This window comes from Homalodisca vitripennis, chromosome 4, assembly GCF_021130785.1.
Source record: "Homalodisca vitripennis isolate AUS2020 chromosome 4, UT_GWSS_2.1, whole genome shotgun sequence".
Taxonomy (NCBI): Eukaryota; Metazoa; Arthropoda; class Insecta; order Hemiptera; family Cicadellidae; genus Homalodisca; species Homalodisca vitripennis.
Genome location: NC_060210.1, coordinates 198160713 through 198188459, shown reverse-complemented (window position 1 = coordinate 198188459; position 27747 = coordinate 198160713). Strand labels below are relative to the sequence as shown.

The 27747-nt window shown below is 32.8% G+C and overlaps 1 protein-coding gene and 1 pseudogene across 1 annotated transcript in view; both read left to right on the top strand.

Moving 5' to 3' along the window:
- LOC124361362 overlaps positions 1-18638 on the top strand; it is a 31386-nt gene extending 12748 nt beyond the window's left edge. Inside the window, exons 4-10 of the mRNA XM_046815410.1 lie at positions 857-1102; positions 3940-4103; positions 9466-9551; positions 12137-13101; positions 13936-14154; positions 16363-16608; positions 18294-18638. Coding sequence (XP_046671366.1) covers positions 857-1102; positions 3940-4103; positions 9466-9551; positions 12137-13101; positions 13936-14154; positions 16363-16608; positions 18294-18478 — 2111 coding nt within the window. The 3' untranslated portion in view covers positions 18479-18638. The remainder of the gene's footprint in view (positions 1-856; positions 1103-3939; positions 4104-9465; positions 9552-12136; positions 13102-13935; positions 14155-16362; positions 16609-18293) is intronic.
- A 2621-nt stretch (positions 18639-21259) lies between these two features.
- LOC124361361 lies at positions 21260-27476 on the top strand (annotated as a pseudogene).
- Positions 27477-27747: the final 271 nt, after the last annotated feature.

The following is a 27747-nucleotide window of genomic DNA, read 5'->3' as shown; positions in this document are numbered from 1 at the left end:
GGACGGCAGGCTCGGATACTGTCCGATAGGCGGAACACACCCGGAGCGCAACTTGACGCTGAACCCGGGCGAGTTGCAACCTATAGAATTCCTTGGTGAGAGCATCTGCCCACACCTCTGCCCCATAAAGACTGGATTGCAGACATCAATAACCGTCTTCTGCTGGACTGAGGACCCCCGACATTGGCTATCAACATATTAAGAAAAGAGACCACCTTAGCAGCCTTGTCCGCCGTACAGAAGATCTGGTCTCTCCAGCTTAACTTGTTAGGATTTTAAGAAATTGTAATATTATTTTTAACACAAATCATACAAAAATATTTACAATATAAAATATGAAAAACATCATTAATTTTGAATAAGTCTTAAACTTAAAATTAATTTAATGTAAAAGTCACTAATACTGTAGATTTAAATGTATGTCAGAGGTAACAGCATTTTGGACATTTGCCATTGTTATATTGTACAAAAATAGAACACAATATTTCGAGGATTAGTATTTATCTTTACCCGTGTGGTGTCAAAAAATCTTTAGGCAGTATTAAAGAGAGTATAGTGATAAACTCACTACAGTGTACCTAATATTGTAAAAAGTTGTTCTTAAAAAAAATATAAAGTTTTTACCTACCAGTGTACAAAGAATGACCAGTATGAAGACACACCATAAGTTGAACACAATGGTGATAGCTGGGAGGGATGGTAGAGTGATAAAATCTACGGCCTTACGTTTTTGTTCTTATCGCAAAATCCTTGTATGTGTTGGAATTTTATCAAGATACATTGAACTGTACATTAATTATCTATAATTTTAACATGTTCTTAGAATTAAACCTTAATTCCTGGATGTTGTATGTAGAGACCCAAAGGATGTATCCCCTCTTGCCCATGCTGGTCAGGGAGTGTGTTCAACCCTACAAGATCCCGGACTCGGACCTCATCATAGAGAAAGGTGTCTTTATCATGATCCCCGTGGTGGCCCTGCATCATGATCCTCAGTACTATCCTGACCCCGAGCAGTTCAAGCCTGAGAGGTTCCAAGGCAACAATTTCAAGCCCAGCTCCACCTTCTTGCCGTTCGGAGATGGGCCGAGGATATGTATTGGTGAGAGCTCATTATTTTCACTACTGAGAATAATTTTGAGGGAAAAATGCAAATTAATTGTTAATGAAGAGACAACTTACCCTAAAAGTTTAATCTTATTGCCTGAGTGTTAGCGAAGCCTGTTACTCATTGGTCTTCATTTCTGTCTGTCTGTCCGTCTGTCCACACGATATCTTGAGAAGGAACTGACCTATAGACTTGAAATTTTACATGAAGCTTTATTTCTATATAAGCAACACTTATGTATGATGGTATGTATCACTCCGTGGTCTTTGGCTGAGTATTAACAAATATTTTTACATTGGTCTTAAGAGTAACCATGGTGGCAATGAGAAAATAGCGGAATAAATATATTTGTAAACAAACCGAATACAAATATACAAATGGTTTTAGCATGTGACATTTGTACATACATGTAAAATTTTGTTCAAAGAGTATAATAAAAATAATAACATGGAAATTCTGTGTTAATTCTCAAACTGACAATCAACATTAAAATGTTGATCTAAATCGTTTTACAAATGGCAGTTGACATTATAATGTCGATCTGACACAGACATGTTTTGACAGTTTATATAGTACATAAATCATCACTAGCACCACTATTTATATACCATTTCAAATGGAAAGAATTGCTATTTTCAATTGTGAAATTTTTTTGTCGTTTTGGCATCAGTTATGTCAATTACATCATAAAACCTGCCAGGAAGATGTCTTCATCTAGCCATTTTGAAAATTAGTGGTATATATCATGGGTATGGTTTATTATGTTGGTTTACAGTATAGCTTTGTTTTATGCTATACTATGCTAAATTTTGGAAATATCTACTGTAAAAATTATAATTTGTTGTTAATTTTTTTAAATAATCATATCCATAGTAACAAATTTAGTTATGTTCCACCACATTTCAAAAAAAAAAAAAAAAAAAAAATTGAAATTGGCTATTCATTTATTTATTGTTTTGTAGTGTATATAATTTTATACATTTTGGTATATCTTGGAAACATTTAGTGTAAGAATAATATTTTTTGGAAATGTTTGAAAATAATAGTAACCATAGTAACAAATTTAGCCTTTTGTTGATAATGTCGATCTGACACGGATGTTTTGACAGTTCATGTAGTACATAACTCAACACTATCACCACTATTTACATACCATTTCAAACTAAAAGAATTGCTGATTTCAATTGTGAAATATGTTTTGCTGTTTTGGCATCAATGATGTCAGTGGCGTCATAAAACTTTCATCAGCTGTTTTACATTTGTTGTATCAGCTGTTATATTGTGTTGCTTAGTGTTCTATTATGTTAGAAATGTCCAGAAGATAGCTGTCCAGTTGGTGGTGCAATCTTCTGGATATTACACAAACTACTTGGACGCCACGTCCTTTGTATTGTATACGAGTTCGGAAATGGTTACGTTGGTATTTTACAAGATGTTTACAATGTTTATTCATAGATATCTGTTTGATAGTGTTAGTATGTTGTAATTATTTGACAGATTGACATTATTTGAGAAGTTTTTAAACTTTAGAAATTGTTTACTCTATTTATTAAAATTTAAATAACGTTTTTAACGTATTATATCAAAAACTCCTAAAAATGGGAAAAATACTTGGTGTTGAGGGTCTTAGTATGTAACAAAGCCCGGCACTCGGGTGTCACCATAAATCCAGGATCATGGTGGTTAACGGGTTGAAGCAAGTTTGATTTAATTTGTAACTGAACAAATGATTATTCTTTCATTTATCCTGACTGAACTCGGTGTGAAATCAATCTTAATATTGACTTTTAAACAAGCAAAACTGAAAGTAAATAAGATTTGAAGAAGACTTTTTACTTTTAAGTGATTTGAAATTCAACACCACTCCATAATTTTTAACCTCTGAATGGAGCACATGGCGACCAACGTGGCTACACTAGAGTAATTATGAAGGTATTGGGTTAAGGAAATAGCTACCAAGACATCAAAGAAAAGTAAAGTAAAGATGTCTTATTTAATCAGATGAAGATAAAACTAAGTAGCCCTCTCTAACACTTAACCTGGGGACCAACGGCTTAAAGGTGACTTCCGAACCACCACCAATGGCCGGGCAGGCAGACTGCTTGCAAGGACATGATCACTCAGTGGTCAACCATCAAGCAGCAGCCACGCTCGACGTTACTTGATCCGGTTATCTCGCAATAACCACAGTACTCGCTACACTGTGCCATTGGTTAAACATTAAAGCCAGAGTGGATGAGGGTCTGTCAGTGCCTATGGCTCCAACAAGCCCAGACCTGCTGAGTCTGGATCAGCACTGTCAGTACCTATGGTTCCAGCAAGCCCAGACTTGCTGAGACTGGATCAGCACTGTCAGTGCCTATGTATCCAGCAAGCCAGACTTGCTGAGACTGGATCAGCACTGTCAGTGCCTATGGATCCAGCAAGCCCAGACTTGCTGAGACTGGAACAGCACTGTCAGTGCCTATGGATCCAGCAAGCCCAGACTTGCTGAGACTGGATCAGCACTGTCAGTGCCTATGGATCCAGCAAGCCCAGACTTGCTGAGACTGGATCAGCACTGTCAGTGCCTATGGATCCAGCAAGCCCAGACTTGCTGAGACTGGAACAGCACTGTCAGTGCCTATGGATCCAGCAAGCCCAGAGCTGGTGAGACTGGAACAGCACTAGTATCCCTGAGGTGGCATCGCAGAGGCAAAGATGAGAACATCCCGGGGGACTGTTCCATGAGATCTCGGCAGGAGACAGTTAACATGAAATTTAGATAATCAAGACTACTTACTACTATTTATTTTATAGTTCCAAAGTAGTGAATGATTTATTTGTTGCAGCAATGAGATTCGCATTGATGGAGGTGAAGTCTTGTGTGGCCAAAGTGGTGTCTCAGTACTCAGTGCACCTCCACAGCAAGACGCAGTTGCCGCTCAAGTTCAAGGTTCGTTCGTTTGTGCCGGCAGTGGAGGGGGACATATGGCTGTCATTCAAGAAACGAAGAGTTAACTAACCACATGACACATAACAGTATTTGTCAATGCATTTTAAACTATTTTTATTGGAAGGTTATGGCTTAAAAAAAAATTAAATTGGCTTTAGTTACAATTGTAATCAAAATAGTCTTAGGTAAAAATGTAATCAAATTAGCTTTAGATATCAATTTTAATCAAATTAGCTTTAGACACAGTACCTATAGTAATTAGTTTTAAAATAAAAACTATTTTGGGAAATAATTTTAATGAGATTCTAATTTATTTTTATGAAGGCAGATACGAAGTGCAGTAAGATAATAAATACAGTATAAGTAAAAATTAACAAAAATGTATAATGTTTTGTTAATTTTTAAAAAACAAGAGGATGGAGTTAAACGTATGTGTAGGGCTCGGCTTATCAAGCTTCTAGTGTGACATTCAAGGCTTAAAAATATAAACCAGCAAATTACACAATTAGCCTGGCTAGACATGAAGGTTTAACCTTCACTGTGGCTGGCAAACTTGCTTTAGGTTTAGCTCTGACATTTCTGCCAGATTATTGACGTTTGTTTTTTGAAGTTATCACTTGTACAGCTTTATTTTGTTGTTTTATAATAAATATTTTTATCATTAAAATATATTTCAAATTAATGATGAAGATTACGGTTGTTTATATTAAACTTTTTTATTCAAAGCGACCAACCAATAAGAATAATCTCAGTGTGAATGTACTGAAACATAATTATGTTGACTCTGACAAAGAATCAAGTTATAATAATATTTAACTTAACAGTAATTTGCACTTTTTTGTAACACATAACAGCAATGGTAATTAGTTAAACTCTAAAGCTACGGAAACAAATTTTAAATATTTTTATCCGTAGTGTACAATCCCATAATCTTTCCCATAACAGTGGATTTTATCATGTGAAGCAACTATTTAAAAATAACTGTTTACTATGTTCATTTTAATTTCTTTTACTTTTTTAAGATTTTTTATATTTTATCCCTTTTATATACTTATTTTCTTAATTTACAATTTATAAAACATTTCTTTTAATCTCCCTTTGTGAAATTTGTCACTGTAGTTGAATGTATTCTTCATAACTTATTCGCCTTAAAATACGTTTTCAATTGTGTCGATGTTTCAAGTTGGTAGTTAGTAATTAGGTTACAGCTTTTGGTAGAAGAGTACCGAACAGATCTTCATACCATACCAAAGTATAATATTTATGTTACAGTTCGCTTCCTCAGATTGAGTATTAAGTACCTCAGAATGTGATTACTATTGTATTTTTTGTTGTTAATATTTCACTTTAGGCTAGGTTTTATACTTGTCCATCATTCCTCACAATCCATATTTTGTACTTGATTGCCATTATATTTTTAGTAATTAGCAACACTTGCTCTACATGAAATTTATACGCTTATAGCTTAATGTTAGTCACCATAAATGTTTGTGCCTTAAAATAACTGTGATGTTTGTTCCGATGTGTCTTAATATTTAATATGTGAACACTGTGTTCAAGGAATAATTAATAAAAGATGATATTATAATATAAGCTTCAAATTTTATATCAGCAATTAGTTTATTAACTATATGTACATGACATTGTTTCTTTGTACTAATATTTTACTGAATTAAAATCACGTTATAAAAGGTTTAGTCAAATATTTTCTCCTACCCCGTTGAAAGTAAATATCGCAAAGTTGAAAGCAGTGTATCTTATCTGTGTCATAAATAAATTTAAATTTGTTATTCTTTTACGGTTTATGTTGATTACTATAAGGCAATGGATTGTTAAAACTCTGCATGTATCGAGGGTTTATAAAAGAGTTGTACAACAAAAGTTACTATTTTGCCACATTTGCTAGCGAAACAATCTTCTTTTAGATGCCTGAGGGAACTTTATGGAAATCATCTGAAGACTGCATAAAATAATGACTGTACACATATCTATTACTCTGCCCTTAGCAAACTACTGTTGTTGCAAAACCTCATAAGTTCAATAGCTGGGTGGTTAGAGATCCTAATCCGCTTATCTCCACTCGAGGCGTCTCAAAAGAAAAAGTAACAGATGAGTCAAATAAGGAGCGTCTGACAGATTATAAAGGCACCCACTTGACCTATGGAGCTCAATTTAGGTGGTGGTTAGACCATCAATTTAGGTGAATCAATCAGAGATCTGATTACATTGATAATGTAAACCCTTTTTTTTGTTCTCTTAGGTTAAGAAGCTTATAAATTGCACTTAGTTATATAAGAACCTTAGTGCTGCTTCTGGAGTGACAGGATATTCAGGATGGGTAAGGTTAGGGGGTAGGAGCCGCCTCCTATCGAGATCCATGAGGAAGAATTAGGGAAATATCTCAGTCATGTCCCCCCGGAAGAAGGGGAGGATAGCTTTGAACCAGCCTCTCCGGTCAAAGCAGGCAGGAGGTGGCACACCCTTGTTAGCAAGAACCTTTGATAGTTAGGGAACGAACCCCACCAACTCCAACAGTCATCTCCCGCAGTAGACTAGACCTATCGAATTACCCTTCCACACAGAATCTCGACATTTGCGGTTAATGATGTGCCGCTCCTGGACATCCATAAGGTTGCCCAGATTTAAGTGACACAGTTTTTGCTGTGCCAAGTGATAGGTTCAAGATTCAAACCAGCCAGAAGTGATCCCTGCTGGGTTAATGTTAAATCTTACTTATTACCTTACATTTGGGGTTATGAATACTCCAAGACTAAATCCCTATTCGTTCTTCAAAAGAGGGCCATACATGTCATTTTTGGACTCAGCCGATCTCAATCATGTACAGGTGTTTTTAGAGAAAGTAATTTACTTACTTTTCCTAATATATACATTCTGGAATGCTTGAAATTTGCCTAAAACAAAAACTTGTTTCCAATAAAACAAAAAACTTATAACCTCCGAGGAAATAACTCCTTTGCCCTTCCAATACATAAGACATCCTTCTTTGAAAAACATACGTTTTGTTCCTGCATCAAGCTTTTTAACAAGTTGCCCACAAGGTTCAAAGAGGCCGCTAATTTAAACACTTTTAGGAATTAGTTGAAAAAGTTTTAATTCTAAAAGAATACTACAGCACCCATTGTTTTTTAACAGATAAAATCTTTTATTTTTAAGGTATATTATTTAGTTGTAGTTATTTTATGTAATGGCAATTATTATGCAATCTACATTGTAACAACAATAAAGCATTTTGAGTTTGAATTTGAATGTCCATGTGAGTCTGCAGGTTTAGTTTGTTTACATATAAAATGGATACATATAATTAGAGCACAAGTACTATGAGTATTAAGGTCGGATACGCTTGTCGACAGCTTTGCAATGGTCTTAACTGCCTTCTTTTGTAGTACAAGTACTCTTCGAGAGTTTCCGAGGACCTTCCCCAGATTCTAAGGCCATATCTAATCCTCCAGTCTTCTGATGCTGACCTGAATAAAGTGCACTAACAAATAATTTTCTTTATCCACTTATAAACAAACTATTTGATAAAATAACAGTCTGACTTAAAATTGTGGAACTATGATGTTTTTCCTTTTTATTCAGTTTATTATTATTGATTGGTTCATTACTAGCCAAAACCGATTTGATTAAAATCCTGAAATACTACTAGCATTTCATAATAAATTATTTAGGTCATCAAAATAAAAATAATGGATTAAATAATCTTATAATTGATAGTTAAACATTGTATCCAGAACTAAAATAAAACCATAACTTTCCATGAGTGGATCATAAGTTTCAATTAATGAAATTTTGTTAACTGACAGGAATTTATTTATTAGAATTATTATTAATATCTTTATATATCACATATAAACAAGCACATAATAATTACAGCTAGTTTGAAGTTAATTTATTCAAAAGAGTTGAAGTTAATTTGATAAATAAAGTCCATTAATCATGTAATTAAAGCATAGTTACTCAACTAATCGTTATGATTAATTAATATTAGTTATTTAAAATTTATGTGTATGTCTAAATTAATTAACATTACTAATTAATTAATTATGTATTAATAATTAACTTATTTACTAACCAATTAAATGTTATCAATTTCCCAACTAAAATTAATACATAGTAATGACAGAAATAAACAAAGAGGTGAAGAGTTCGAAGAGCTGGTGACCTCGAGGTCAAAGATATCAGACTCTGGCTCTGAGAGACAACACAGATTAAAATCCAGTCAGCTTTGACAGTCTGGAAGGAGAAATTTGTTAACCTTGGTTGTTGACTATTGAATGTATACAGAAATCTATTATAATGCTAGTCATATGAAAAAATCTAAAATACTCACACTATCAGATTTATATATTTTTGAATTGTTGAAATTAGTCCATAAAAATCCAAATATCTGACCAATACCAAAAATCAGCATAATCATAATACTGGACACAAAAACCTTCTTGCCTTTCCAATTCATAAAACTTCTTTATTTGAAAAAAGTTCACTATATGTGGGAATTGGCTTATATAATTGTTTTACCTCTATCACTAAAAGAGCTTAAAAATAGTAATTTTCAAAACAGTATTAGAAACCTCCTCATAGAAAAAGCTTATTACAGTGTAAATGAAATGCAGAAAGATTTTTCAAATACTATAACTAATCAAAAGTTAAAATCTCAACCCATCCAATTATTCATTCTTACACCATATTATCACTTCAGTCTATGTAAAATAAGGATGATTTGGTATTCTTTATAGACATAATACAATATAGTTAATACATGCAGTGCATACTGCAATGCTTGTATTTTAGTTATACTTTAAAAAAACTTGACCATGCATCTGTTTGTATTAATTATGTAATTATTCAAATGTCAATGTGCAATAAATACTTTGAAATTTGAATTTTATTTGAACAAAACGGAGTTGTCAGATAGGTGATGAAATTTTTATCGTTAGTTTTTTGTTTTGTTTTAACTAAAGAACTAATTTTCCATTGGTTACATGCATAAGCTGTGCACCTGCAATTTTGTACATTGATTTTTAAGTTTATTTAATTTAGTTCACTGTACCTTGGAAGCTATAGTACTCATATAATTTTGACTTGGAAAACATTATTGTATATAATCGTCTTTCTTTAGTAAATAAAATTAAAAAATATTAATTTTTTTAACGGAGTGCGTAAAAAAGTATAAAGTAAGGACTAAAAGATAAGAATTTTAAAAATAGGTGTATAGTTTATTCTTAAATAACTGTTGTTATTGCTGTACCAAGGAAATTTGCTGTTTCTCTCTAAATGATGGAACTCATTCGTTAACTTAAGATGTGTACTTAACTTTCAGAGCATGCGTATTACTCTTGATTCTAGGGTAAAACGGAACCCATTTAAAATAATTGAGTCTGAATGGATAAATTGAAACTGATACGACGGAACGAGAGAAAAGTGGGAGCCGACCTTGAGGCAGATTTTGCCCAGTCATTCATCTCGTTCACGCCTGGCCTGTGAATGGTAAGTTGTTAGATCACAATTACCCAAGGCTCGGTCTTCCCAAACACATTTTGTTTATCATCAATAACATTTTGTCCTTAGTAGTTACTAATAATAATGAGTATCATTATAGAATTAAAAACAGAAAATACTGATAAGCTCTTACTCAACATAGATAACTGTGTTTTCTATTATATGTTGTTATTGTATAGTTTGCCATCCCATAATATTTCAAGAGATTGTAAATTAAAATGCCACTATTGTAAACTTATTTTAGGTAGGAATATAAATGCATCTTTTTTACATTTCTTTCACACCCTAGCGATTAAAAATTAAGAAAGACTTGCCCAGTAATAATTGTAATTTTTGTCCAGTTTCACTACAGATTAAATTTACAAAATTGAATTTAATAAACGTTTTGACATTATTATTAAGATATTATATAAAATTAATGTAAAACATTGTTATTATGACTAACTTAGCAAATTCATGCACCAATTTATATTTTTTAAATGTGGATATTTTAAATTGTCAATAGTTTCTTGTAAGTACTTTCAAAATCTAAACTTAACTTAGTGTTTAGGTGTCTTTAAGTCATACACTTGGGCATGAAGCTGTAACTGAGTACATACTCCTAACAGAATTAGTAAATTACTAGAATTTGCTATTTTGGTTTTGAATGTTCTAACTTGAACTTTCTAATGCAAAAATGTTTGAACTAAGTTATTATAAAGAAACTCTATATGAATAGGTTTTTAAAAAGTAACTAAGCTTCCAAACTATTAGTTTATCTATTTTGGAAATGGCTAGATACTAGGTCTATTCATTAAACATTGCTCTGCAGGCAGCTTGAAAAACTGTTCAAGTAAGAAAAGAAGTTTTTGGGGTGGATGCTTGTAGTAATTGGGAATATGAGTTTTACTCTATCTTTGAAGAAGAATCTTGAAAGTAAACTTAAATTGAAAACAAGCAAATTCTCGTTATTATTGACAAAATAAATTTGCATTGTGGGGGTTTACATTAGATTGTTTATGTCGTGAGCTTTTTTTGTTATACAAAATTGCCGGAGGGTACCAGAATGGTCTTCTAAAATTTCTAAATGTTTTAACTTATTATAAATAGATATATCCTTGCACATCAATTTAAGGCTTGAAATAAACTGTTTGGAGTCAGTGATTCTTTACCACCAGAGAGACTAATAAAGGAATTTATAGAAAATCTTCAAAATCTGTAGCTCAGGTCCTGTACCATATCAAAAATCTGAACTGAAGTTATATGCAAAAATGAAATAGAAATAATAGGATGGCAGCTATTTAGAATATTGTAAACATTGAATGTTAAATACAATTATATAATTTTACACTCCATATATTATCAGGTTTATAAAACACCAACTGAATATAATCTGGAATTAAGAAATATAAAAAAGGTGTTGTGAATTGGGATCCCCATAAAATGTTCATATGCTTTTGAGGGTGGGTGATTGGGATTTTAATAAAAAAATTATCACCCACTCATCACATATCAGTTTTAGGTTTCTTTATATATATTAATTTATACAGATTTTTAATATTTTAAACCTCCTGTATAAAATAATGTACAACTTAAAATCCCACCTAAAAACCGAGACCAAATTTGTTAAAGGTTACATTTTACATATTATTGTTTCATATTTGACTAAAACCTTTACTATGCACCTAAGAACTATTAAATAATATTACTTTACAACAAATACTGATTAATCAGTAGACCAAATACCTGTCAAACGACTTGTATTGCTGTTCATTAAATTTGTATGAATGGCAATAGCGTAATTTAATTTCACTAAACATTGAATCACAAAAAGTACTTGTTCCACCAGGACTCGAACCCAGATCTCTCACTTGCTGGTCGAGTGCACTACCACTACTCCACAGAACCCCTTACTTTTTACGTATAGTGGTAGCGCACTCGACCAGCAAGCGAGAGATTCGGGTTCAAGTACCCGTGGAGCAAGTACTTTTGTGATTCAATGTTTAGTGGAATTCTATGTATACAGCTGAAGGGTAGCCAGCCAGGAATCTTATCTTAATTGCCTTTTCTGGTGTCAGGGTGGCAAATAAAGTGGGCAACCTTTGTTGTGGATGATATTTAATTATACTTTGTTGTTAGTAGACAAACATGAAAACAGATATTCTCTACTTTAATTTAGTTTACAAATTTCATTAATATTGGAATGTGGAGTGAGACAAGTAAGTTAAATGTCAATTAGCAGGTAGGACCTACCGCCCAGCAGGCACCGTATGACGACAGCTATCATGGTGGGGATGGGGTTTCATTCATTAAATTACGTTTAACTTATTATAATGTATGATAACTGTGATGTGATGATGAATGTATACATGACAAAATTTAAGATTTCCTTTCATTACGAAACATAAATGCAAGATTAGATAAAAATTCAGTGGAGCTTTTCAGTTCAAGTGCAATTTTGGATTAAGTTAGAGCATGATAAATTAACAGACCTATTAAATTAACATATTTTGTGCAATAATTTGTTTAAGTAGCTAGAGTTTTTGTTGCTCAGTTGTAATTTTAATGTTTTACCCGATTACAAATGATTTCAGGCAAAAAACCACCATGGCTGTGATTACTGAATATGTGCTTGTGGACCTCACTTTAGCAATCATCACGCTCTCGTATCTGCTCTACCGTTACATCACAGGCAACGATGACTACTGGGATAAAAGAGGAGTGCCGAATCTCAGATGGGGATTCATATGTTCGACTCTGATGGGAAAACGATCACAGATCGATGAGGCCAAGCATTTGTACAACAAATTTTCTGGTCAGAGATATTTTGGGCTTTTCCAGATCAAAAATCCGGTGCTCATGGTGAGAGACCCAAAGTTGATAAACCTGATAATGGCTAAAGATTTCTCTCACTTTCAAGATCGGGGAATTCCCCAGCCTAAACACGATCCTTTGTCGAAGAGCGTCTCTGGACTGAGAGGTCAGACGTGGCGGGCACTGCGGTACAAACTAACGCCAATATTCACAACTGGCAAACTACGAGGAATGTTCCAACAAGTATTCAAGTGTGGAGACTGCGTGATGGGGAAGATCGAGAAGCGCTCACCCAGAGAAGAGATAGATTCTAGGACTTTACTGTACGAATATTCGATGCATGTGATTTCTAGTTGCGCCTTTGGAATACAAGCTCAACCGGAGAGCGCAGAATTTGATGAATTCAAATCGTACTTTGAAAAGACATTCTCTTTTTCGTTCCCAGTGTTTTTCAAATTTATTATAGTGTTTTTGCTACCAAAAGTAGCGGAAGTGTTTAAAATGTGTACTACACCCAGTGAAGTGATTAACTATTTCATCGGTTTGACCAAGACTACGATAAAATACCGCAAAGATAATGATATCCACAGGAATGACTTCTTCCAGCTGTTGTTGAAACTCAAGGAGCAGGAAGAGAGTGGGAAGGACATGGGACTGTCGATGTCAGATGCTACTGAGGAGGATGCTGTTGTCAACCAGATGCAATACACAGGGGAGAGTAACTTGGCTTCTGCATCAGAGAAATGTACGTTTTTAGGTGATAAGTATATAAACTTTGAAAAATTGATTATAACTTGTTGGTACGTTATTCTTCATTGTTTAAAGTATACATGTTTCTTTTTTACTAGGACTATTTGTAATTCAAAACCTCTATAGTGTTTTAATTTTGCCTGAATACTATAATTTGGCCTATTAGAGCCGTACATGATAACAACCACTTTAAATTCCTTTTACAAAATAAAAAATAACAGATATTTCAGATTGTTTATGGTGTATTATACAGCAAATTATATGTATTAGCAAAATATATCAATATATAAAATAATGCCCATTAGAAGGGAATACATAAAAAAATAGTATTTTTTATTACAGTTGGATAAATATACAAATATGTAGTAAAAATAAAAATACAACATACATAAAAAGAAATGTGTATGTATATAACTTTTAATACTCTACAAGTAACATAATATCTCAATATAGATACAAGAATGATGTCTTGCAGGAATGAAAATGAAGATTTTTATTACTTTTGGATAAAAATAACAAAAAGTAAAAACAGCAGTAAAAATTATGAAAACGATTGTTACTGCTCTTTTACACATATGTTTAGCAAAACCAGGTGTTTATGGTTTGTATCAGAAAAATAAATTAAAATATACGTACAATAATTACTTCTTGAAAGGAATAAAAATAGACTTTATTTCTTCTGAATAAAAATAATAAACAGTACTGCTCTTTTGCACATTTAGCAAAACCAGGTGTCTACGGTTTGTTATCAGGAAACTTAGATTGTTGTTATGGCACTGGGCCACGTAATTAATCTAAGATAAAATTAATCAATAAATACATTTTCTAGTGTTCACAGATGAGATGATCTCCGCTAACACCTTCGTATTCCTGGTGGGCGGTGCAGACACCGTACTTCGCACTATCAGTTTTGTTCTCTTTGCACTGACACAGTACCCTGACGTCCAGCAGAAGGTACAACAGGAGGTGGACTCCGTGATGGCCAAACACGGTGGACTGTCTTTCGACTCTCTCAGAGAAATGACTTACATGGATCTGGTTATTCAAGGTCAGCTAGATTGTTAAGGTGTCTTTATGGAAGAATTTACTGATACTCCATCCCCTAATACCTTATCAACCCTTTATGCTTGACTTGGTCACCTCTAAATCTGACTTGAACTCTGCCTGAGGTTGAACAAAAATATGTAATACTGTCTGCAAGTCTAAAAAACCTTAGTGTTTAGAATAGGGTAAAATTATAATTATCTTTTTTAAAGATGACCTGTACTGCTATGTATATCTGTACAACATCAAAGACACCTAGACAACAAAATATAGTGTAATCTAGGTGAAGAGGTATTCTAATTGTCTCATCCCATTGCACTTGATGAGACAATGAGAATAGACAAAGAGTCTACTTTGAGCTTCTTTGTAGCCGTCTCTTCGGACGAACATGACTCCAGATTCCAGGAGTCAAGTCTGTGACAGCATCAAATTCCAAATGCTGCACTAAGAGGAAGGTAAATTGGAACTAAACTCACAAAGGTTCATTCACAAAGGTTTATTGATTTGAGCTGGACCCAAAATAGTTAAGTTGGATAATATTATTTTAATTTGAATTAATGTCAAAATAAAATAACAAAGTCTTCCTTTGGTGCTCTCTGGTGAAGGAGAAGAAACAGGAAACTGTTCCAACAATGCTATGGTTATGTTTGGTTAAAGGCGCTCTGTAGCCTACACAATTTGAAAGCCTTTCACTATGTATGAGGCCGAATGCCATATTGGTGATGCCAATGTGCGTCCCAAAAAGGAAAAGTGATTTCTTTCTTCGTATTCAGCAGCACAGTAGTTTGCTGCTCACTCAAATATCTAAATTGAACATTAAAACAAAAGTAAAAAGAAATATTTTTGTTTGACACATTAGCAGTAGAAGAGTACATTTACAAAATTTATTTTGCATGTTTACGTTTGTTTCAATTTACTTGACATAAGTAGTTTGTAAATTAATAATAATGTTGAAAATAACTTGTGAATGAGCCTTATCTATTTATCAATAACTACAGCCTGTGAGGTGTATTCATTACGCTTTTACAATCAATTTATAAGCTATATTTGGTGCCACAACTAAGAAAAACCTAACTGACATTTTAAAGGTCCAAAAACAAGCCATTAGAAGTATAGTTAAGCTTAAATTCTCAGAATCTGTTAGAAATTGCTTTAAAGAATTAAAAATAATAACAGTTTTTGGACTTTTTTTATATATATATATATATATGAAACCATCCTATATTTTAAATTCAATCATGGCCAACAAATTAACTTAGAAAATAATGTGCACAAATATAACACACGCCATAAGAATGAAATCATCAGTGATCATCATAGACTTGAAATATACACGAAAAAAACCATGTATATCGGGAAAAGATTTCTGAAAAATATTCCTCAAAGCATAAAGATGGAAAATAATATTACCAAATTTAAAAGAAAACTAAAAAACTATTTGATTGATTTAGTTTTGTATTCAATACAGGAACTTGAGTATGTTTAGTACTTTTATAATATATATATATATATATATATATATATACTTTTTATATATATATATATAAGTAATGTATGACACTATTCGATGTACCTTATTGTACAACTAATGAATAAAGAATTATTGATTGATTGATAGTAGTAGAACGAAATAAAACATCAGACTCTCGACAGTCCATTTGTTGACAGTGACAAGTCTAAAGTGTAGGCATTTCCTTTGATGAACAATACGTCAAGAACCTTTTCACAGATGATGTCCATGGACGTTTTCCTTGTTAATAAAAATGTACAAATGGATAAAATCTGTGATATCTAGTGGAATTTGTTTAGTATATCGTAATAGGTGCAGGGAGGTAAAGTATTTGCTCATCATTCTGACTGAGCACTAGCATTACTAACTTTATGACAGCTAATATAGTGCAGCATTACCTACAATCCAGATGAGTTTGGAATCAATGCGTTATCCTCAGTTATTTAATGACTTGCTTTATCTTTTTGAATGCATTTCCACTATCATGGGTTTATTTTACCATTAACTCTAAATTCGTAGTGTTATTTCTAAAAGAGGCCGGATTGGAGATTTCCTAAAAGTAGAATAAAAATTTTGTGTGACATGAAATTATGCCTCTCTCTTACATTTATCTACCATTTGTTGGTCTTTAATATTCCATTGTCAAAAATTAATTTAATAAAAAATTTGGTGTCAAACTTAATTATGGAATATTGTTACCAGAGACCCAGAGGTTGTACCCGATCTTAGCATTACTGTCAAGAGAGTGCACCAAAGACTACAAGATCCCGGACTCTGACCTCACCATAGAGAAAGGTGTACTTATCATGATCCCCGTGGTGGCCCTGCACCATGATCCCCAGTACTACCCTGACCCAGAGCAGTTCAAGCCTGAGAGGTTCCAAGGCAACAACTTCAAGCCCAACCCCACATTCTTGCCGTTCGGAGATGGGCCGAGGATATGTATTGGTGAGAGCTCATAAATTATTATCAATAATATAATATGTTGTAAAATTTTATAGTTTCTAGAACAAGGGTAGAACACCCTTGTAATAGCACATAGAAAGGCAAGTGTTTTGAAAATAGAATATAAAAAAGAACCAGCTATTTTAATGTGAGCAAAATTTTAAATTAAGAAACAAAATTAAATTCTACCAAAACCCTGAAGAAAAGTAAACAGGCCTAACATTCCATACGTGGCTAATATATGAAACTTCTAACTATATCAATACTATCGATATGTTTTATCTTTTATTACGAGGTTTGTTGAAAAGTGTCCGACTTAATTTTCTATTTCGGAAGGAAATAATTAAGCATATACGAATAGATGCAGTCAACTATAGTTGCACACGCAAAGGCGAGTTATATGAACTTGACATAGTGTCAGTCATCTAACCTTGTAAGAGTTCTGATCGTATTTTTGTTTTGAGTAGTTGATGGAACGTGTGGAACAGCAATGCTGTATCAGATTTTGTCACAAACTTAGCGATTCACATGTTAAAACCATTAAAAATATTCAGTGACTCTTTGAGAAGACAGACTGAGTTTGATACAGATAAAGGAGTGATACAAAAGATTTAAATATGGCCTCATTTCATTGGACAGTCAATCTTTTCCTGAAAGACCGGCAACAAGTCAAAATGATGAAGTGATTGATTAGGTTCACATTTTAGTGATGAGGGATTGAAGTATTACTGCTTATTAACTACTTCCTGAAATAAGCATCAGTAGTGGTTCAGTTTTTTTAAATTTTAACAGTGCCTTTTGCTATGTGAAGATTACTGCAAAATCTGTACCAAAAAACTGTCAGTAGAACAAAAGTAGTAGCAACTTAAAATTGTTCAGGACATGTTTAAACACGCACGGAGTGACCCTTTCTCATAACATATGATGCCAAAGTGCAGTGTTCCAAGTTAAGTCCAAACTGTGTTATTTGACTGCTGTGGAGTTCATCATGAGTACGCACCCAAGGTTCAGACTTTCACCAGAGTTCTACTTCAAAGTTCCATGTCTAACTAAGTGTTGAGGAAAATTTGTACCATTTTAAATTTAGGCAAGATATTCATACCCTCAATACAAGGAATAACTACTTACTTAATCAAGTTTCAGTAAGGTTGGAAAAATCAAAAAGTAGCCACATCTTCATGAAGAATAAATTATTTAATAAACTACCTCAGAGAGCCTTTTAGTGTAGAAATGAATAAATTTAAGTTAGTATTAAGTAAATGGTTAAAAATGAATGCTTTCTATTCCGTTCACAAATATTTAACATGTGATATTCATACCCTGAGTTTTTAATTATTTTAATTTATAATTTGTTATTTACTATTTGTACTTAGTTTGTATGTGTCATGTTTATTTATTAAGTTTTAGTTATGAATTTTAATTAATTACTTATTTATGCTTTTAAGTATACTATTGTTTTAGGGTAAGCGGTTAAATATTGCTGCTCTGACTTTGTCTATTGCATTGTTAATTGATTGCTTAATGACAATAAAATATTTTGAATCTTTCACATAAGATAAATGCTACCACACTTCGGTACTTAATGTATTAATTATGTGAAATATATTGTATTGTTTATTCATTTTTTTTTGTGCCTGGTTTAAAACAAGTATTAGGTACAATAATAATTTAAACATATGTTTACGCAGGCATGAGGTTTGCCCTGATGGAGGTCAAGTCTTGTTTGGCCAGAATCATGTCCCAGTACTCGGTGAAGCTCAGCAGCAAGACTCCAGTGCCTCTCAAGTTCAAGATCCGAGCTTTTATGCCGACAGTAGATGGAGAAATATGGTTGCAGTTTGAAAAACGGAACAATCAAAAGTCAAGCCATTGAGACACACCTTACTCTGGTTGTGTACGGGTAGAATGTGGTGATTTGGTCTTCTACAAAACTTTCAACAGTACTATAAAAAGTCCACATATTTCACACTCTTCTAGTCTAGGATCGGAGAGCTAATGTGCACTCTATATGCACACAACCTGGTTTTTACATCGTATAAGGAATTTTTTCCTAAGAAAAAATCTAGTGTAAGCCGTACTAGTAATAGCTGATAGAGGTCAGTATCGAAAGAGTTAAAGATATTGAATGATGATTTTACTGAGATTATCTTTTTTCTAGCTTGGTACACTCAAACCGATTTTCAGGTACATAAAAAATACTCATACCACACTCGACAACTCTTAAGAGAGAATGAAAGTGTACAGACACTTTAGGGGTCTGTACACAGTTAAGTTTGATGCTGACTAATCGTTTGTTTATGTGTCTGATTATTGGTGTTAAGTAAGTTAATGAAATTCCCCAGGAGGGTTCACTTCTCGCTGGTTTATACCTTCTAGGTGAACCTTCTACTGAACACAGCAAAAACAGATGTGTCACTTAAATCTGGGCAACCTCATAGATGTCCAGGAGCGGCACATCATTAACCGCAAATGTCGAGATTCTGGGGTGCAAAGGTAATTTGATAGGTCTAGTCAACTGCGGGAGATGACACTTTTTACAACAGGTTTCGTCACTGAATGTAAACATTGATAGGGACAAAAGAACAGAACTATTGCAGTGCTGAGACACAGTAGAACAGCTGTGAGTTGAAACAATGCAGTCTCAGCTGGACATGTGCATTATATATGCATCTTAGTGTGTACTTTTCTTCATCACTTAATTTACTCCTGTCTTGGATAGCATTATAAAATGTCCATACTATCTCTACCCTGTTGATATTTATTTACCATGTGAAGTAATTTCATGTATAAATTTCTAATCACATCACTCTATTAACTAGTTATTATTAGTTTTTATCTTACATATAATATAATAATAAAAATGTATTATATACCCAGCAGTTGTTATTTTACTTTCCCCAAGTCATTATTGATGTTATGACTTGTACAAAACATATTTTACTGTTTTAAAGTAATTACTGTATGTAAGTAGTGTAAAAGAAGGGCATGGTGAAGGGATAAGACCATGTTAATTTTATGTGTAATTTTTAAATGATATAGAAAATTGCCCTTTATTGGCTACATTTTAACTACTATATATATGTAACAATATGGATAATTAAAATTATGTAACCACCAGAAGCTAGTTACTATTATGGCAATGAAAATAATTCAATGTGAATGTTGAGTTTAGCTCAGTTCACCTTCCTCTTAGTGCAGCATCTGAAATCTGATGCTGTTTCAGACTTGACTCCTGGAACCAGAGTCATGTTCATCTGAAGGGATAAAAAAATAGTCGGCAACGAAGAACCTTAAAACGAACCCCCCCCCCCCCAGCATTGTTTCGACATCAAAAAGACCCAGAGTACAAAAAGTAGTGCAATATAGGTGAAAAGGTATTATCATTGTCTTATCAGGTACACAATTGAGTGCACTACGATGTTTCTGACACAATCTCTAAGCATGGTGGAGCATCTGAGTTTTCTACACATAACAGTAGAAAACTTAGTTGATTTATCTTAATGATGGAAACTGAGATACTCAAACTCGAAAAATGTGGTCTATTTTTATTTTTTTAACTGTAAAAATAAAAGTTAAAATAAATTGTAATACCGTTTATTCTAGTAATAAAGAAAGAAAATTGTCTTTAATTTTTTTCATTTCATATCTTGTAGAATGTTTAGTAATATTATTACGTATTTAACATTATGTCTACTTTGAACAGTAATAATTTTAATACTAATAATATTTAAATGAATCATATTTTAAATCACTCTCAATATATTCTTATCATATTGTGTTTAATATTTTTACAGGAAAAGTAGACATATATTAAAAGTATTACAGCTATAAAATAACCATATTCAAATCACTTCTTTGAATTAAATCATAAACTTACAAAAATACTGTTTAAAACACAGAAAGACAAACTCATAATCAGCCTTACTTATTTCAGAGTATGAATATATTAGCATTGCTTGTATTATCAGTAGAGTGTTGAATAACCTTGATTGAAAGTTGCAATCAGGCATAGATTAAGTCAGTGAGAAGTTTAGTAATGAGTGATATATCTTACTGAAAGTGTAAATTGTTATAAGTGCACAGAGTGAATATAGACCAACTTGAAGTTCACCAACTGATTAATTTATTGATGAAGAGCGTAAAGAGGCTTGTATTGCTTTTTTTTGGATTTGACAATTTAGAATTTTATACAGATAGTTGGGTTGCATTTGTATACAATAAATATTTGTATGTAGACACACAGTCCATGATATTGATCAACTATTTAATGAGCTTTAAATACCAGAAATTTAATGGCTAGAGCATTTGTAACATTTTACACCAAAATATAATAAGTAAATTTAATTTAACAAAATGTTAAAAATTAAAATCATTCATTGTATTTACTTGTTTTTATTCATTATTCATTTAGTTACTTGAGTTATAAAGAAGTTTTTACGGCTGATTTAAAAAAATCCTTACATTCTATACCACTAGTTTCATTTTGTTTTACTTAAAAATTAAAACTCTATTTTTTATAACTTTTGTGCATATTACCAGAAAAATGAATCTATGCCATTTTTTTTAATATCTCTTGGATATAAATAACAAAAACGTGATCGTTTTGCTTGCCTATGTCCAGCCCTGGGATTCATTTTTGTGCTTTAAAGCTAGGATGGAAGCAACTACAGTTAGGTATGTTAAAGACATAAAACTTTTTCGAACCATCATTCAGTGATAAAAAATAGTATAATATTATATTAAATACATCACCTATTTTAGTTCCAAATAGATGACTGAGTAGTTAAGTTAACGGATTTATCATCACCAGTACGTTAATAATCACCCATCTTTAATAATCATTTTAATATAACCAGTTTTTACAGCGTTGGTAATTAACAATAATAATGATAATAATACGTAAGTAGTCAAAGTTTAAGCTTCCAAGCCCATATAATCGTTGGTACTCAAATTTGCAATGTCCCAAATTCTGACGTTTTTGTCCTCCTCATGTTTTTGGTTAACTTTACCAATCCTTCATTCAGAGTATTGTAGAGATCAATGAGATTAAATATGGTCCTGGGTGAAAAATAAACTTTTGTATTGCAGGTGCAGGGCGTAATCCTAGGATGGCTATAATCACTGATTATTTTTTCATAGACATTCTACTGGTTTTAACCCCTGTAGTATACATTTTAGTTTGGTACCTCACAAACAACAATAACTATTGGAGTAAAAGAGGAGTGCCAAATATCAGAAAGGAACTTTTTTCTTGGTATTCTGACAGGGAGGCAGTCTCAAGCTGACAGCGTTCTAGAACTGTACAAGACGTTTGGGGGTGAAAGATATGGAGGATTCTTCCAATTAAGGAAACCAATACTCATGATACGAGACCCAGAACTGATACACAAAAGTTCTTGTAAAGGACTTCACGTGTTTCCATGACAGAGATCTGCCAGAGCTTAACTATGATCCTTTATCAGCAAATCTGTTTAGTTTAAAAGGTCAAGCGTGGAGAACCTTGCGCTCTAAATTGATCCCAACATTTAGTAGCGGTAAAATAAAAGGTATGTTCGATCAGGTAATAATGTCAACTGAAAACTTGATAGAAAGCCTAGGAAGGTTGTGCTGGAGATGGTTCTGATGTAGAATCCAAAGCTGAACTATCAGCATTTACTTTGGATGTGATTGCGAGTTGTGCTTTTGGTATCCATTTATCAGCACAGAGCCCTGACTTCAATAAATTTAAAACAGTGGTTAAAAATATATTCACACCATCATTGTTGCAAGTAGTGAGATTTTTAATAGTCATTCTAATGCCAAAACTGGCTGAAAAGCTGAACTTGAGGCCATTTCCAAATGAGGTTGGAGACTACTTTATAGGTTTGACAAGAGCAACAATGAAGCATCGTAAAGATAACAATATGAAGAGGAATGACTACTTCCAATTGTTGTTGACACTCAAGGAGCAAGAAGAGGGTGGGAAGCATGTGGGACTGACAACATCAGATGTTACTGAAGAGGATGCTGATGTTGAGGCACATTATACAGCAGACTCAAATGTTCAATTCTCATCTTCTGACAATAAAAGATGTAAGTTGTCAAAAGGAGCAGTTATTTTTTTATAATATTTTCAGATGAGACTAATTTCTTTTTATATTAAGATGATCACTGTTATTAAACGCTAAGTGGGTTTTGAATGTTTTGTTTAATCTGCATTTTAATAGTACATATGTCTACAAGACATCATACTTTGCTAAATACTTAATCTAATGTTTAGTTTAAAGCTACAAATTGTAATATAACTTACGTGCCAACTGGTATACAAGAAAATGCTACTTGGGAATACCGATTATTGCATGAATGAAAGCATTGGTTTTCAGATTTCAGCTGGAGATAATGCAGGTTTAAATCCTGTTCAAACGTTCTCACTTTTTGTCAGTATTGTCCAACCTGTGTTTTATCAACCCTCCCCCTCTGCGTTAAAATCCTGATTCATTTGGGGAATGGGCAGAGTATGGCTAAAAGAGGAATAGCCTCTCAAGTTAATAAATAAAGGAATAACTTTACTGTTGAATATTTTAAGAACCACTTTGTTCTTGATGGATGCTAAAAACACTCAGTAACCAACACAAAGCAAACTAAGCTATCCATTTGTCAACTTAGCTGTATTGGAATTGGCTTGAGATCAAACAATCTTTATCGTAAGGTGCCAACTTTTTGATAATCTGATACTGGCACTCTTTCATTTTCAGCCTGCAATAAGGAAGCCATATTGATTGCTGGTGTCAGCCAGTCACGGTACACCTTCTCCACTCAGTATTATAAGCAGATAGTATTATTGGCTCTGTCAGTTTTGGCTCAATGAGATACTAACACTGGCTCTCCACAATATTTAAATTGTATAAAAAATGTTTTAATGCAGTTTAAACTAAAAAAAAAAACAATGATAGAATCAAACAGGTTTTGCAACTATAACATAAAACCATAACATGGTATGAAAATGCCAATTTTCCAGGTACTTTTCTTAGCTGTTCATACCTCATGGAATTAGTCATTGATGTTTGGTGCCTGAGTTCACAAAAATATAAAACGTATTTTCCATAATTTGATCTTTATTTATTTTCATCTTTGTACTCTTATTTAATAAAATAACTCAAATATACTTGTGTGTTACAACATAATTTAGTTATTTACAAAAATTAAGCCAGAATGTCCATAATGAATGTCCATAATATGTGTAGAGACAGACTGGAATGTTATCTCTTAGTTAAGCATCAAACTCTAAAGACAAAACCTGTGTATAGTTTGTAATTATGTATTAGGTTAGTTCTTTACCTGAAGAAAAGATCAGATTGCAGATCTCGAAACATAGTGTTACTGATTTCTTGTTTCACTGAACGATGGCAAATGTCCGGAAAAATCCTGTTTCCTTCACAAAACCTGTAGCATATACAGAAAAATAGGTTTCTTTCAGGGACTGACATTTACTTGTGATATTACTTAAGATACAGCAAGGATTTAGTGTTTTTAATATAAAATATGCTTGTTATACTTTAGAGAGGTAATCCACAGCGGAAATCTTCCGATTCAGGTAAGAAAAATGATTTGTTTGTATATACATGACTATATACATATTTTGGGAGACCAGAAGCTAAACACTATCTTAAAAGTGTTCAAAAGCACATTAAAATAGCTATAGTGATATTGGAAAGTGCAAGGGTTGTGAAGTTTACAAGTGTATAACTAACCATATCTCAGTGTTCACAGAGGAAGTGATCTGCGCTAACAGCTTCATTTTCTTAATTGGATCAGAGTCCATATCAAACACTATTGGTTTAGTACTCTTTGAGTTGTGCCGACATCCAGACGTCCAGCTGAAACTGCAACAGGAAGTGGACTCAATGCTGGTCAAGTGCGGCGGCTGGTCTTACGAGGCTGTCAGGGACATGGTCTACTTGGATCAGATCATCCAAGGTCAGTTTGTGAAATCAATAAAGATATCGATTCAGACTATTGGTGCAAAGGCTCACTGTAGTATAATTTTAAGGAAAACATTTTAATATTGGAACCACAGTGGGTCATGTTTTTCAATATCACAGACATCATTTGAAAGTGGTGGAAAAAAACACCATCCTACATGGGAAAAAAAATTGTTCAATAAATTACCTTTAAGGTTTAAGGAATTAATTAATGTATTCAGGTGCATTTCGAGATAACATTAAAAAGTTGTTACTCAAAAAAACATATTATAATGTAAGTAATTTTTTTAAATTAAGTTTTTAAATTTTAAGTACTGTATAACTGTTTGTTAATGTTGATTTTTATATTTTTAAGTAGGTCTACAAGTTGACATAGTTGCTTTCCTATTATAAGTTAATTAATACCCTGTTTTACTGTGTGTGTTTTATTGCTGTTTTGCGTGTTTTTATTGTATTGTGTGTTTGGATTTACTCATACAAGAGTAATGTAGGTTATATTTGACAATGTCATCTTTTTTTATAGCTGTGCTATATTATTACAAAACATTTTTGACAATAAAGATCTATTTATTTATTTTAAATAGACATTGATCAATCAGTCATAATTTTTCTTACCACCTGAGTTTAATGGCTTTGCTCACAATTAGCTGACTGGTTTGTGTTCTAAGTATAATTATTTTGGATCTACATTGAAATTCATTTTAGAATCCCAGCGAATGTACCCTGTCCTACCTTTACTGACAAGAGAGTGCACCAGAGACTACAAGATCCCAGACTCGGACCTCACCATAGAGAAGGGTGTATTTATCATGATCCCCGTGGTGGCCCTGCACCATGATCCCCAGTACTATCCTGACCCCGAGCAGTTCAAGCCTGAGAGGTTCCAAGGCAACAACTTCAAGCCCAGCCCCACCTTCTTGCCGTTCGGTGATGGACCGAGAATATGTATCGGTGAGAGGTTTTTGATGTTACTTATCATAATCCAAAGTATTATTTAGTAATAAATCTGTAATCAGTTACTAAATTTGAGGTTATGTAAGAATTAGTATAAAAGGCTTCATACATAATACTCACAACAGAGTTAAAAAGTATTAAATACATTTAATTTCAAATAATGCTCTTATATTTTTTTCAAAGTCATCACTCAATTCTCCACATAATTTGAATTCTTCGATTAAAACTGAAACTGTATTGACAAACTGTCAATAATAACGCACTATTATAATATGAGATTTGTAAAACATTGACTGCACTAACAACAGACAGCACTAGCAGTACAGAGAGGATCGAGAATATGAGACATGTAATAATATATGTGCATGTACATGCTATGATATACAACGTATTATAAAATGGTTGTTTAGCAAAGATGAATGCTAAAGGGAAAACCCTGGTATCAGTTATTATAATATAGAGCTCTTAATTTTTAGATTGAGTTTTGGACTACTTTTTTTTAGATTTGATGTACGTCTTACGTTACACTTTAAAACAATTTACATCTTGAGCTACGCTTACATTAAATTGTTTTGCCGAACTTATTGTAGACCATCCTCCATTAGATTTGAGAAACACTAAGTACCTTAAACCTATTTCTCAAATCCAGTATTCATTTACTAAGAGTAAATTTCACAACTTGAGCCAAGACAAGAATATTTAAACCATCTAGAACAGGACCTGCATTGTAAATGTTTCAAACTTTAAAACCAGCATTAAATGTTTAAAGAGTAAACCCTTGAGGTCGGATTTGTGGCATTGTACTCTATTAATACTCTATTAATTACTTCAAAAAGTAGAAGCAGTTATAAAGTACCACATTTTATTGCTTTACGTAATCGTTCGTGAATTATCAAGCTTGTGCGGGACTTTTTTAAATCCGTATACATCTATATACATTCTCTCTTGGTATTTGGGCTCAAAATGTAGTGGTGAATAAATAAATAATAAAACTGTTCTTAGATGAAACTCTACACAAATTACTGAGTCTAGATTAAATACAATGGATGTTTAAAAAACAAATAGTTAGTAGTTTTGTTTTTATTTTTAAAGAAACTGCTCATTATTGATTAAGTTAACAATGAGAGGTGTGAGATAATTAGATCATTTACCAACAAATTTTATAATGGGACACAGATCTGTTAAAATAAAAAAAAAAAACGATTAAAGGATTATTTAACTAAGTTTATCTCTATATTCTTTTGAAGAATATTTCAATATAAAACCCATTAATTAATTTAAAGAAGAATTGAAGATAAATTGTTAAGATGTTACTAATTTTTTTATTTATATTTAAAATTAATATTTAGTTTTATTGTAGTGATGCTATTCTTTGTGCTTTGTACATATTATGGAATAAAGTGGTAAAAAAATGAAAAGTATATAATGGTAAAAAGTGGTAGTATAATGAAAAGTATGGTGAGCTTAAAAAGTGGTTTTATTTGTAATCCATAACATGGTGTTAAAAAATTATACATAATGGTTGAAATTTCATAGATTTCAATATAATGTTATAATTTCAATATAATAACAAATACAAAGATGTTCAACATTGTTATACATGACATTCAAAGTTTATACATGACACTAAAAAATCTATACAATATGCTTGAAATCTATAAGAGACACGAATCGCTATAACATTCCCTCTATGTCACTATACAACTTTTTACTACTCAAATAAAATACTGCAATATACAAATGGTTATTACATGTTACAGCTATGAGGTTTGCACTGATGGAGGTCAAGTCTTGTTTGGCCAGAATCATGTCCCAGTACTCGGTGAAGCTCAGCAACAAGACTCAAGTGCCTCTCACGTTTGTCCCAGGATTGTTCACTCCTTCAGTGAAAGGTGGAATATGGTTGTCATTTACAAAACGGAGAACAGCATAAATTAAATGGTTTTAGAGTATAAACGGAAAGTTATTTTTTCAACGACCAGTTAATACCTTCATTGCAGATATATACCAGTGTCTCCATTACGCATTAAAACGCCTTCTACAGTCTACTACACAATAACTTCGTAGCTAAACATATTAACAATGGGTGGATACGAGGGGGAACCAGGGGGTCCAGACCCTCTCCAAACTCCAGAAAAATTCTTTACATGTGGTTTTTTCCGTAAGTGCTTTGTTTTTCATTTATCCACTACAAAGTCGAGGGAGAAAAGAAATTAGATCGTCCAAG